This window comes from Seriola aureovittata, chromosome 6, assembly GCF_021018895.1.
Source record: "Seriola aureovittata isolate HTS-2021-v1 ecotype China chromosome 6, ASM2101889v1, whole genome shotgun sequence".
In the NCBI taxonomy this organism is placed as follows: Eukaryota; Metazoa; Chordata; class Actinopteri; order Carangiformes; family Carangidae; genus Seriola; species Seriola aureovittata.
Genome location: NC_079369.1, coordinates 11,023,719 through 11,036,644, shown reverse-complemented (window position 1 = coordinate 11,036,644; position 12,926 = coordinate 11,023,719). Strand labels below are relative to the sequence as shown.

The window sequence follows — 12,926 nt, the reverse complement described above, 5'->3', positions numbered from 1 at the left end:
TTTTATAGTAGATCCTGCTTCTTGTCTCACAGGTGCTTTAAAGGCATGCATGGTATCCTGCAAGAAAAACAAGGTGAGACAGTGTTTGTTCTTGCTTGAAAAAAAGCACAAACACCAGAGCGCAATAAGCTTTTCTTAGTGGAGACAAACAAGCTCATATTAACAGCGTTCAGGGGTGTGCTCAGCGAAAAATAGATAAAACACTTCATTTTACAAGACAACTGGTGAATCACACTACTCTTTTTTTTTTAAAGTGTAATCTCCAACACTCTCTATTCTTCTTTTTGCAATAACATTCAGTATCAGCTTTGATCAACACATTTTTCCACAAGCTTGTATTGGTTCTCTGTCCAGTGTGTTCAAGCTGTGTGAAGAGTGTGTGTGATGAGATCTGTACCCTGCAGTCACCTTTATTATCGGGGTGGTGGAGACTTAAAGGATTTCCAGCTGCTCTCTTCATGTGAACGCATACAGTATGAACCACATGCCTTTTCTTCAAAAGAGTTTATTTTGTGGGCCCTCTAGGGGGCAGCAACAGCTTGTCTCTGGTTACATTGGAGGTGTTTGACACCAGGTTTGTACCAGCCTAAGTGAGCACAAAAAGTTAAGACGTCTGGCAAGATGGTAATTGTGTAATTTTATCAACTTGTTCCTAATAAAGTGTGAGTGCATTTTCTTTTCTCAGTTCAAACACCTGTGATTCTGCAATCAACACTACAAGCTGAAGCCTGCAGTGTCTCCCTGCCTTTATTCTCCAGGCGGGGGCGCTCCTATCCCCTCAAAGAAGAGTACAATAATAAGAGTGATATGGTTTATATACTGTATATATATTTCACCTTCTTATATCTAAGTGGCAAAGTATCTACTGATCATTTCCACTTTTCTCATCACCCACTGTGAAACCACTATAAGTGGACTCTATGTGCACTTATGCTGCTCCTGTACATGACTTATATGGTATGTCCATACTCCTGGTTAAGTTGAGCCTGTTATCTGGCGCTTGAAAATGAAAATCATCAATCTGCAAGGCAGCGTAGAGGGAGATTCCCCTCATCAGTATACTGAGGCTGGTGCTTCAGGTCAGCTCTGAGGGCAATTTTCTCCAATCAAGTTTTTTTTTTTTTCTTGCATCCTTTTACCCACACTCCCCTGAGCTCCTAGGTCATCCCATCAGTCGCCCCTCTACCCCCTCAGAGATATACCATCTTTGCTGCTGAGCCCATCAAATTTGTCTCCTGTGGTGACAGGTCTGACCTTTCGCCCTGCGTGTGTCCAATCCAAATGCCAGTTCAGCGGACCAGAAAAATCAAGACACTCAAATGGACCTGGCATTTGCAGAATTGCTTCTCTCCCTCTGTGGTTTCTTTCATACTTCGCACTGTGTTTTTGTCCAGAAAGGATAACACTCTGCTTAAACTGCAGGTTATGAAGCTGACTGCCAGATCAGCGCCAGATGTTACAACCCGTGACCCTCTCTCAGTGGTTTCATGCTGTGACCGTGAGTCACATGCGTTTCTGCGTCCCTCTACTCCAGCTGGTGGTTTTGGCATTGATCTCCTCCAGCCTCAGTGAGTAGAGGCCAACTGAGTCAGAGTCGTAGATGACCTATGGATAGCCGCACTGCCCGAGGAATGAACGAACCGGGTGAACTGTAACAGACCGGAGAGGTGAAGAAATGCAAGAGTATACAGAGTTGGTTAGTGGGGGGGGGGATTGATCCATATGTCAGGATATGAGATGTCTCCAAGGCAACAGAAGTTGTGTGGAAGGTGGAAGTGGGTTGGCAGGAAGAAAGAAAGATGGATGGCAACAATAAGAGGCCGTGGGGTAAAAATGGACCCTATGACGTGTTAGGCCTCTTCCTTTTTTTTTTTCTTGCTTGACCATAATGAGTGACCATATGTGCTAGGAGTCAATGCAGACACACACACACACACACACACACACACACACACACACTGTAAAAGGAACAGTGAGCAAACCTGGAGGTACACTAGACGTCCTGCAGAGCTTTTGTGCAGCTCCTCTTCAGTCTGACAGCCTTGTTTCTGCGTATCAGCCTCAATTCCTCCTTCCTGTCCTTCCAGGAAGCCAATCGGACGTCAGCAGGGAAGATGTTGCGCCACAGTGGTGAATTGACTCCTTCAGCTGCTTTTTTTTGTTATATAATTGCCCTCATCATTTCCCTTGTGTAGGTACATCTGTCTATCCGGATGACAGGAGAGAACAAGCGAGCACGGCCACAGTGAATCAGATCCGTATTGTTCACTTCTGTGCTTTTACTAGTTTTCAATAGCTGCAGAGTTCCTCAGGTTTTTGGACAGACAGAGATGTAGGGTCCGGCCCCTTAATGAGAGCAGAACAGACACATTAACCTTTTCTCAGGCTGTAGACTGTCTTCGTCTCAACACTAAAGATTCTCAGACGCTTGTGTATCGATCTCATTATTTTGTAAAGGAAGCTGTTAACAGTGCGGACCTGGAGTTGTTTGCAGAGTGGTATGACATTCAAAAGTTCCCCAGGAGATATTGTTTCCATTCATTTTAATAAACATAACCCATTTTGCTGGATTCATAAGGCAGTTTTTCCATTGCTTTTCCTGTAATGAAACTAAAAGCTGTATTCTTTAGTGTTGAATGGATTAGTTGATTAATCGATTAGATTCACTAGCCCCAGTGTCTTTTTTGTGACATCTTTTTTTAAGTTAATTTTGTAGTTTGGTGGAGCCAAAGACACTGTTGCAGAGAATGTGCATCAGATAATTAGATATCTACATTTACATTAAAAAAACAGACAAAATGTGAAGAACATCTCATACAGACCAAATCTCAGATTATACTCAGAGTATACTTCTACTGTCATTTTCAGATCTTTGGGTTCAAGACTGTTGGTCTCATGAAACCAATAATGTGAAGAGGTCACCTCAGGCTGCCGGAAATGGTGGTGAGCATTTTTCACTATTTTATGACACTTAATGGCTAAAAACAGATTAACGGGGGGGAAAAAATTGTTTATGTGCCTCTAGTCGACTAATTTAAACCTTAAAACGTGTTTTGTTTGACAAGCGTTACAGGTCGAGCGTCTATAGGGTGCTGAGTAAGAGCGGACAGCAGTAGGTCAGGGTTCAGATGTGCCTCTGCAATCTATATGGTAAGTGGCTCTTTCCATGGGTTGATAACATCGGACGGTGACCTCTGAGAAGACCCCAGCAAGAAAAATGTGTTATTATCCCCACTCAGAGCTTAACATGCTGGTTTACATGCCATGCTGAGGCTGTCCTCATGAGTGTCCTTGTCGCTATAGGTTGAACCATAACGTGCAGGCTCACTTCCACTGCCTGGTGCAGAATGTTGTGTAGCAAGTTTATCCTCCTCTGTGGATACAGATTTTTTTGCATGTGCATATTTGCACATACACATATGTAAATAGGCATTGTGCTATATACCTCTGCACCACCTGTTGAATGACATCTCTCTGTGACTGAGCTATTCCCACTTAAAGGCCTTGAAAACACATTTTCTCAATAATATTTTTTGCTTTGGTAAGTTTTTCTTTAATGAGAAATTTCTGTATATGTGTTTTGTTGTCCTTGGTTTTTGCACTAGTTTGAAGTGGGGAGGGTCTCAGCCGGAACGTCACATACTTGTGTGCATCACCAAATTTTGCACATGTTTTTTTCCCCTAACTTTATCTACGATTGTTTCTCATGTAGTCATAAATATTTAATGATATTAAGAAATACTTAAGATTTGAGACAATATTTTTTTTAAGGAGAGGCTGAAATGGAAATGGGGGTTTGATCCGACAGCTCATTTACCGTAAAGCTCTGGTTGTTTTGTTCTGCGAGATCCCAATTATCTGTGACAAGAAGGGCAACTCCATCTAAAACAGTCAAACTCATCTCATTTTCCATCTGACTGAGGCAGAGACAGAGCTGACACCTCTTCCAGGGCTGTTCACATGAAATATTTGTTAATCAGCTGTTTGTAAAGCTGTTGTTGCCACTGTCCCTCGCTGTCACCAGGTATCGACTCTCTCAGTAGCTCACATCTTTCAAAATTCCTCCCTGTCTAGTCAATGCAGCGCTGCTCTATGTGTCTGATCTCTGATAAAGCAGTAGTTTCACCCCTCTCTGTCCATGAGATACATGGCACTTGACTCAAAACCAAGCAATCTGGACAAACAAAGTGCTTTTTGTTCAGCAGATCAATGAAGTCAGTGGGGCTCTTCCTATTTTAGAAAAGACAAATGTATTTGTTGCCATAGCAAAGTTTCCAGGGTCAGTTTAAACCTGAAGATAGGCAGGCAGATAGAAAGAGAAGAAGGGGTAAAAAAAAATAAAAAAATAAAATTGCTTCTGTAAATTGAATTAGACCACACAGCACACAGGTGCATGTTCTCCACGCTGCATTGTCTGCTCAGCTGCATGTGCGTCTCCTGGTCAAATAGGCACAGTCTTATTAGATGTAATGGTTTACTGAAACACAAGCTCTGTGCTGTGTGTGCTAGTGGAAAAAAACTAACAAAAGTGGCCTTGTGTACAGAGCTTGAGGTGAAGCAAGTAGGCAGTAAGTGTTTCATCTCTCTCTCATTTTAATCATGTTCATATGCTTGGATGAAAGTTTGATTTGAGTTTAAAGACAGAGAACAAACTGAGTTAGAGAGACTGTGATGCATTTATTCTTACACCCAGGTAATATGACAATACAATACTTGCAGCTGTGAGCACAACAACAACAGCACAAATACAAATATAATACAAATGTAAAACTCCAGATTTCTTCAGCATGGCGCAGCACTGGCTGTTAAATACTGGCACTTACTGCGCGGGATAACGCCACCTGTAAGATTCCTCCTCCTCTGAAATGTGACCAGTGTGTTTCTGTAACTGGTTCTGCTGGGAAACACGGAAACGCACAGTTTGATCTTATTGGTCAGCCGCAGCCGCGTGCCGTGTATAAAACGCACGACAGGAGCTCCGGAGCTGAGACCGTCTGAGGGCGCAGAGCAGCGTCACGGAGCGCACGAGTTTACCCGAGGAGAAAACACCTGTTACTGACGGAGCAAGTGGAGGGAGAGAAGCGTGTCGCTTTCTGTAGTGTTGTAAGTATATTATCGGGGGATTTCTGTAGATTGGAGCGGTGTGTTGGCACAGATTTCACGGCGACATTAAATTTGAGAGGTTTTGGAAAACGGACTGGTGCGTAAAAGGAGGCAACCTTCTTCTCGCACCTGCTGAAGTGAATTTTAGTTTTTCACTTTTATCGAATATTTTTCACTGCTTTAATTTTCGCTGCAAACTAAAAGTGCAGATGTTCTAAAGAAGCAGAAAAATTATCTAATGCTATACTATTAGTTATTTAAGTTGACAAGGGAATCAACTGTAAAATGATGTTTTTCTGACCCTGTATTTAACACCATTTACTTAAAACTGAAAGCAAGAATTAAATCACAGTTTAAAGAATAACATGCACATAAACAATTCTCAGTTATATCAAGAGAGGATGTAGTATACACGTTTAAATTAACACAATGTCGATTAATAGTAAAAATAAAGAATGCGACTTTAAATTTAGTCTTTTAAAATCTCGATAATCAAAAGAAAATAGTGAAGAAGCCCCTGGGTTGTTGTTAATCTACTCCTACCTTCACTCTAAATTTACTCCACCATTCAGTGAAGCCTCTCTGCAGTCTAAACACTATTATGGCTCCGTTTCATTTGTTGTAAATGTTGTAATGTTGGTTAGTTGAATTCTGGATGATTTTGTATCGTTTATCAGTTTAAAGACTTCACACTGCTGCCTGCTGAGACCTGTTGGTCCCCCTCTCCTAAGATGTATTGAGCCTAGTAAATTAACTGCAGTCAAAGAAAAGCTTTTTACAGCTGTGGTATGTATCTTTTGTGAGAGCTTTTACTCCATAACGTCTGTTGCCAATAGCTCTGTAAATGAAGCTCAGGTTCGCTATGCTCTGTAATATTTCTTGTTTATTCAGTTTTAAGCCTTTAAATGCCTGAGGTGTATTCATAGACTGTTTGCTCCTCAGAGCTACAACGCTGAGGTGTTATTTTTATCTCTCTGTTGCCTCCTCGGATCATTTACATCTCCACCCCTTTGTGTCATTAACCGCAGATACACCTGACTGCACTTAGTCCACTGGCCCGCACATCCCACTGTCTGGTGGGACCATGTGGGTTCTGGATAAGATCCGTGGTTCGGTGGAGACTGGCGTTCTGCGACAGGGAGAGAACGGAGACAAAAAAGGCGTTGCTCCAGCCTACAGCAACGTCCTCACCCCTGACAAGATCCCAGACTTTTTCATTCCTCCAAAGCTGGTCAGTTGCCCCCCAGAGCCTGAGATTCCTAATGTGAAGCCCAAAGAGGGGCTGCAGCCATCCACGTCAGAGCAAACTATCGGCAGTGGGAAGAAGATCAGCAGCCCAAGAAGTCCACGTCTGGTGGCCAAGATTGCAGGGGACACTAAGAACTTGTTGAGAGCAGCAAACCGGCACATCATACAGATAGAGAGTGCTGATGATGTTGTGGCTGGAGACACAAATGCAGACCCCCAGTCGCAGACAGCTATGTCCCTGCCTTACGTTCCCAAGACTCAGACATCTTATGGTTTTGCAACGTTGAAGGAAAGCCCCCACACTCGCCGAAAAGAGTCGCTGTTCCACTGCGAACTTACCAGTCCCATCACCTCCCCAAACACCCAGAGGAAGATCCCGGGGAAAAGCGAAGCAGGAAACCACCTGAATCCAGCTGACTTCAGCGCCTCTCACATGAATCCTTATCGATACTTCAGCGGTGGTGAAAGTGACACCTGCTCCTCGGCTGAGTCCTCTCCCTTCAGCTCTCCCCTGCTCTCCCGCTCAGCATCTCTGCTCAAGATCTTCACCCACGAGACGCAGGCAAAAGTCGTGAAAGCCAAGCGGACGTTCGCTCGCCACAGCTCCCTCTCCACCGATGAGTGCAGCTCGGCCGAGCCCAGCCCCAACATCCAGAGACGCCTCCACGTCCCCTCCCTCCACGGAGCTGGAGCGTCCGACCACGGCCTCCATCGAGAGCACACCATCAACCTGCACAAAGGCGGTACGGTGAGGATCAGCGCCAACTACGACTCAAGCACCTCCCGCCTGCTGATCCGCGTCCTGGCAGCAGAGAGTCTTTACGACAAGCACTTTGACATCAAGAGCATCAACTGCTGTGTGTCCGTCTACCTGAACCCGGGCAAGCTGCAGAAGCAAAGGAGCAACATCATCAAGAACAGCCGCAATCCAGTCTTCAACGAGGACTTCTTCTTTGACTCAATAAGCTCGGTTCAGGTGAAGAACCTGTCGGTGAAGTTCAAGGTGGTGAACAAAGGCACCAGCCTCAAGAGGGACACGCTGCTGGGAGAGCGAGAGGTGCAGCTGACAAAGCTGCTCTCAGGCCTTTAAAGCCGCACGACCTGGAGGTCAAAGGGGGCAAAAACCAAGGATGCTGATTGAAGATTAAATTAGATGTTTGCACTGGTTTCTATACAACCTGCTCTTTTTATTTGGATAGATTAAACCACTGAACATAAATATAAAGGGAGAGGGAAAATTAAGGGTTTCTAGCAAGAAACAGATTCCTAGAAAGAAGAGATGTTTTATTCTGAAATCTGAAAAAACACCAAGCTGAAGTAAATGAGTGTCTGGATTTATGGTGGTTGAGGTTTACCTCTTTCCTTCTCCCAATAATGAATGCTCATTAAACCAAGCTGGACTCGACAGCAACAGATGAATTTCACAGATGAAAGTTGTTTGTTCCGGACATGTCTCTCGGCCAACTTCCTCAGCCTGGTCTGGTTTAAAGGTTGGACGACAGTTGTGCATCAGCCTGTCTCGGTGTCCTTGCTTGCACTGTTTACATCATGTGCGGCATGGTTTTGTAATGTGACATGAATTCACAGCAGCACTGGACGGGATTCTACATGAGCTACACCCTGCGTCCAGCACAAAGATGCCTTTGTGAATCAGCACAAGCTTTGAAGTGGCACTACATCCTGATGTGCAAATGACCCTTTGATCCCAGTTGCCATGGCCCACCTTTTACAGGGGAGGGGGTGAGGACAAACAGAGCAGTCACGATAATCACATTTACATACACATCAAAAATATAATTATAATGTGATTGATAATTGCAAGTATGACTTAAGCCTACGATTGCCATAATCTGATACTGTTGTACTTATGCTCTTATTGAAAGAGAGTGAGGTCAATTCACATACATGCACTGCAAAAAGGTTTTGTTTCTAGATTAAAGTTGCCCTGTTGAGTTTTCTCATAAACAAACAAAAGTTATGTTTTCACCAAAACACACTGTGTGTATCCGTGAGGTCTCACAAATGTGTTGAAATCATTCGCTTCCTCATGACAAAACAAAAACATTTGCTCCGTAGCACTACTAGTGGTCAAAAACTCCACAGGGTACCTTTAAACTGTGTTTTTGTTAAAAAGTCTTTTAGAAAATCTGTGTATGCAGAAGGAATATTTGAGCCTGTTTTCAAAACAAATCCACTTATTTTAGGCAGTAAAAGAAAAATCAAGTTTAATTTTTCTGATTCTAGTGTGACACTTAAATACTCATTTCTTTTTTAAGTATATTTTTGGGCTTTTTTATGCCTTTAATGGACAGTGACAGGAAACAGGGAGGCAGAGAGAGGGGGAATGACATGCAGCGAAAGGCCGTCCGATGCGGGATTTGAACCGGGGCCAACTGCAGCGAGGACTGTAGCCTCTACACATGGGGCACCTGCTTAAACCACTACGCTACATGACGCCCCTTAAATACTCATATCTAGATCAGTCTTGGAAACAGGTTAAATAGTCCTGCTGCACCTGCACATTTCTTTGCTTACATAAAGAGATAGAAATAATTTATTAAGGTAAGATTTTATGCAGTGCGGGGTACATGGATTTTAATGTCTTTGACAGCCACTAGTTATGTCTTTAACTGCATGAAACCCAGCTGAGTTAATAAATGTAGAGGAAGGAGGAGAACATTTTTGCAGAGTATATGAAAAAGTTCCTTCATATATTTTACACGTATATTTATTTGGTTGATGAAATCTATTCAGCCATATGTGGACTTTACAGCTGCAGCCTGTCACACATGCCTCATTCAGTGTCTGCACTTTGATTAAATCTTGTGCAACTAGGCAACAGGTTCTCACCAAATAGGTGTGCCAACATTTTCACTCTGAATTCAGGCCAGTTGACATCACCCCAGTGTTGCTCAACACCAAGAATACAGGATCAGAAGGGAATTCAATTTTGCAGTCGGCCACGCAGCCACATGAAAGATCATTGGGACATTTAAAATTTCTTTCCACTCTGGTTCGCTGACGTCCCTCAGGATGACTTGCTCCCTCAATTCTTAAAAGATAACTTGAAAATATCCAGTCACTATGCTTCAGTTGAACATGTCAAATTCTCTCCAACATTTCATTTTGCTGTGTCATTTTTAATGGAAGTAAGTCTGTGGCCGTGATAAAGAGCTTTCACAGCTTTCACAGCTTTTTGGTTAATCCTGATGGACGAACAAGTAACAAGGTTATTAAAAGTGACACTTTCTACTTGTGTCATAAAATTAAATACATCAGTCATGTAAACAGAATTTAACACTCAGTTTATGCAAACAGGCTGTTGCCTTGGTCACAGTATTGACAGTGGACAAATACCGTACTTGTGCGCATGTAAATGTATTAAATGTCTCATATGAGAAGAATAGAGCACTGTAGTCAAAGTTCAGAGTACCAGTTGCATCGCATGAATATGTCAATAACACACTGGTATTTGCATGACATGCTCAAAGCTTAATGAAACCCTAAAGCCTTACTATATGCATGTGTGTGTGCGTGTGTGTGTGTGTGTGTGAGTGTGTGAGAGAGAGAGAGAGAGAGAGAGAGTGATCAAGAACAAGTGTGTGTTTTGACTAGCATGATATTTCGTCCAAACTTGTTCATTTTCTATGTAGTATTTTGTAAAATGCTTTCAAATGATTGAAATGACTGTAAACGTGTTGGATTTGTACTCGATATAACTACATATGTACTAGTTTCTACTATTGTCAGTGAAGTGCCAATTATGCACCAGCGAGTGATGAGAGGCATTTTAATTATGTCTGTTTCAACTCTAATGAAGCCCAGAGGACCAAGCAGAGATGTCAAGGAAGAAATACGAAAAACAAGGCAACAAAGAAAATCAATATTATGCGCTTTGACATGAACAGCAGTCTTCTCCTCTCTCAATGTTCTCTGCTGTCCTTTTGAGGAATTAGAAGAAATTGCATATGATTGCAGCCTCGAGTGCTCGGCAGAGGAGAGTGACTACAGAGAGGAAAGAAGTCAGGGACATCTGAGTGATGCAAATTACTGAGGTTTTCTTACACACTGCCCCGAAGCTTCAGTTTAATTCTGGGAGGATTTTTCTCACCTGGTGTTTGTAGCTCACCTGTAGCACTGCTGTTGATATGCTCTACAATTAGACTTTATATACAGTGGCACTGCTTGTTGGCTTTGTGTGAAAGTCGGTGATCTGTTGTAATCCCTGCTGCATACTTGTGTGCAATCATACAGTGCCTGCTCATAGAGTTATTGTATTTTCTACTCAGACTTCCTGAATTGTACTCAGTCCTGTTGTTATCAAGCCTTCTCTGAGGTTTCTTCTAGCATGACTTCAGTAGTGTCAGTGGATTCTTATCGTGCAGTGGTGGGTCGCCTTGTGCTCAGATTCTAGATGAAGATTTGCTGCTGACACAAATGTTTATAATAATACACCTTAAATAGGGGTGACGTGTTTTGCAAATTGTCTGATGGAGTCCTATTTTTATAGCTAATTGCAGTGACTGTTTTCATGTAGCTTATCATTTAATAGAACTGAAATGCAGGGTGGAGAACAATAAACAGTTATCTGAACACCTCTGCCTGGACGGGCTGTGCTGTCACATCTGAGCAGAACAACCTAAAACATGAAGAAATATCGTAGATGAAAGAAATGGTCAAAATAAAATGCCCCTCTGTTTTTTTTTTTTGTTTTTGTTTTTTACTCTTAACTACTCTTAACTTTCTTTGCCACATACTTCCTGTGTTTTTAAAACTCACAAAAATATCTGATAAGAGACCATCATGTTCCTGGTTTTATAAAACGGTAGAAATTTGAGACAAAAATGTAGCCTCTACATTTCAGAGAAATAAAGCAGCACAACGTTGCATTACTTTACTGGGGGTTTATTGAATTTAATGATTTGTGCATTTTTCATTGCTCTCGTGGTGACTTTGAGCTGAGCTGACGGCTCATTTCTGACAGAAATATTCCAGACAATGTTTAGATGTGATAAGATCTAATTAACCCACCTGAAAAAAAGACAATTTTTTTTCCTCATGCTGATTGTTTTTTACAATGTGAAAACACATAACATCCTAATATAAACAGTTTATGAGGTACAGTAAAATAAATTAGAGAGATGTATGATAAATGGAGAGATAAGTTTGAACAACCATATAGGTCCTAATGTTACCTAACCTCTACCTTTTGTCCTGTAATATGGGGGGTGGGGGTAGGTACACCTACATGTACCTGTAAAGCTGACTAATTACCACGTTGCATTGTGTTTGTTTAATCTGTACGCAAACTAAAGTGAAAAATACACAGTAAGTTGTGGTTTTGTATGGTGTAACTATTGGCGACAAGCGCAGGGTCTAAACGTATTTTCAAAAAGGCAAATTATTCTCCTAAAGGTTTTCTGACATCGCAACTGAAATGTTAGACAAGTGGAAACATTGTCTTGTTGGTGGTGCGAGATAAAATGTCCAGCAGAGTCATCAGGATTCATCCTCTGAGGATCATGAATATACGGACCAAACATGACAAAAGCTCATTCAATAATTGTCATAATCAAGATATTTCACTCTGGAACGAAGTGTTGAATCCCCTGAGTAATGCCTCTTATCACTGGTCATTTTGATTGCTAACCTTTATTTGATCCGCAGAGGAATTATCAGAATGAACCTTCCCATTATCCAGCCGGTTGTTGTGGTGAAAAATCAGTCCTTATAACCATGCACTCAATAGCTGTTTAATTGGGTACAGGGTGGAGAGGCTTGAATGATGACATTTAAAATGAGTATTGAAGAAAGCATCAGTGTGTGTGTGTGTGTGTGTGTGTGTGTGTGTGTGTGTGTGTGTGTGTGTGAGAGCGCTGGTCAGTTGGTCAGTATTGTATTGTTTTTTAAATATACTGTATATATGCAGAGGTGTCTCTCAAGTCTTCCTGTCTTGACAGCTTCTCTCTGAAAAACAAAACTGAAAAGTGCCGGTCCCTTACTTGACGATGAAATCTTTCATTTCTCTCTAGACTTAGTTAAACAATGGAGGTGGATTTCTATGTGCTGTTGCTGTTCTTGTGTTTCTGGCCTGTGCAGGTAGATACTTTTATACTGTCGTGCTACAACCACTGACAGTGGTTACTTGTGGTTACTTATTGTGTAATATATAATGGGTGTGAAATACTTTAATTAAAGGAGAACTTCCACAGCATCTCAGCTCGTGTCATTATTGATTTGCAATTAATCAGTGCACTTATTACTTTTTTCTAGGTCTCTGATGATATTTGTGCCAATTAACTTGAATCATCATTAATATTGCATGTCCACTGGTGGTGTACACAGACTTAGGGGGTCAGAACTGAAGGTCTGGGCTGATTACAAGTAGAGCCAGACTGATATAAAATCTGATATATTGGTACATATTGGGTTTTTTTTGTTTGTTTTTGTTAGTTTTTTTTTTTAAATAACATTGATATCCAGTAGAAAAAAAACGACCCTTTTTTTTTCTTCTATTGACTATTTGAAAAATGCATTGTCACAAATATATGACAAGGATGTTTTTTATTAACTCA

General features: G+C 41.7%; 1 protein-coding gene across 1 annotated transcript; it reads left to right on the top strand.

The window, feature by feature from the left end:
- The first annotated feature begins 4,998 nt into the window (after positions 1-4,998).
- LOC130170752 (C2 calcium-dependent domain-containing protein 4C) lies at positions 4,999-12,565 on the top strand. Its single transcript, XM_056378353.1, has 2 exons — positions 4,999-5,103; positions 6,132-12,565. The coding sequence occupies exon 2, from the start codon at positions 6,188-6,190 to the stop codon at positions 7,439-7,441; it is 1,254 nt and encodes a 417-aa protein (XP_056234328.1). The 5' UTR covers positions 4,999-5,103; positions 6,132-6,187; the 3' UTR covers positions 7,442-12,565.
- The last annotated feature ends 361 nt before the right edge of the window (positions 12,566-12,926 follow it).

What these genes read in the sequence shown, in the direction of transcription:
- LOC130170752 (XM_056378353.1), top strand. Translation starts at nt 6,188, where the DNA reads ATGTGGGTTCTGGATAAGATCCGTGGTTCGGTGGAGACTGGCGTTCTG.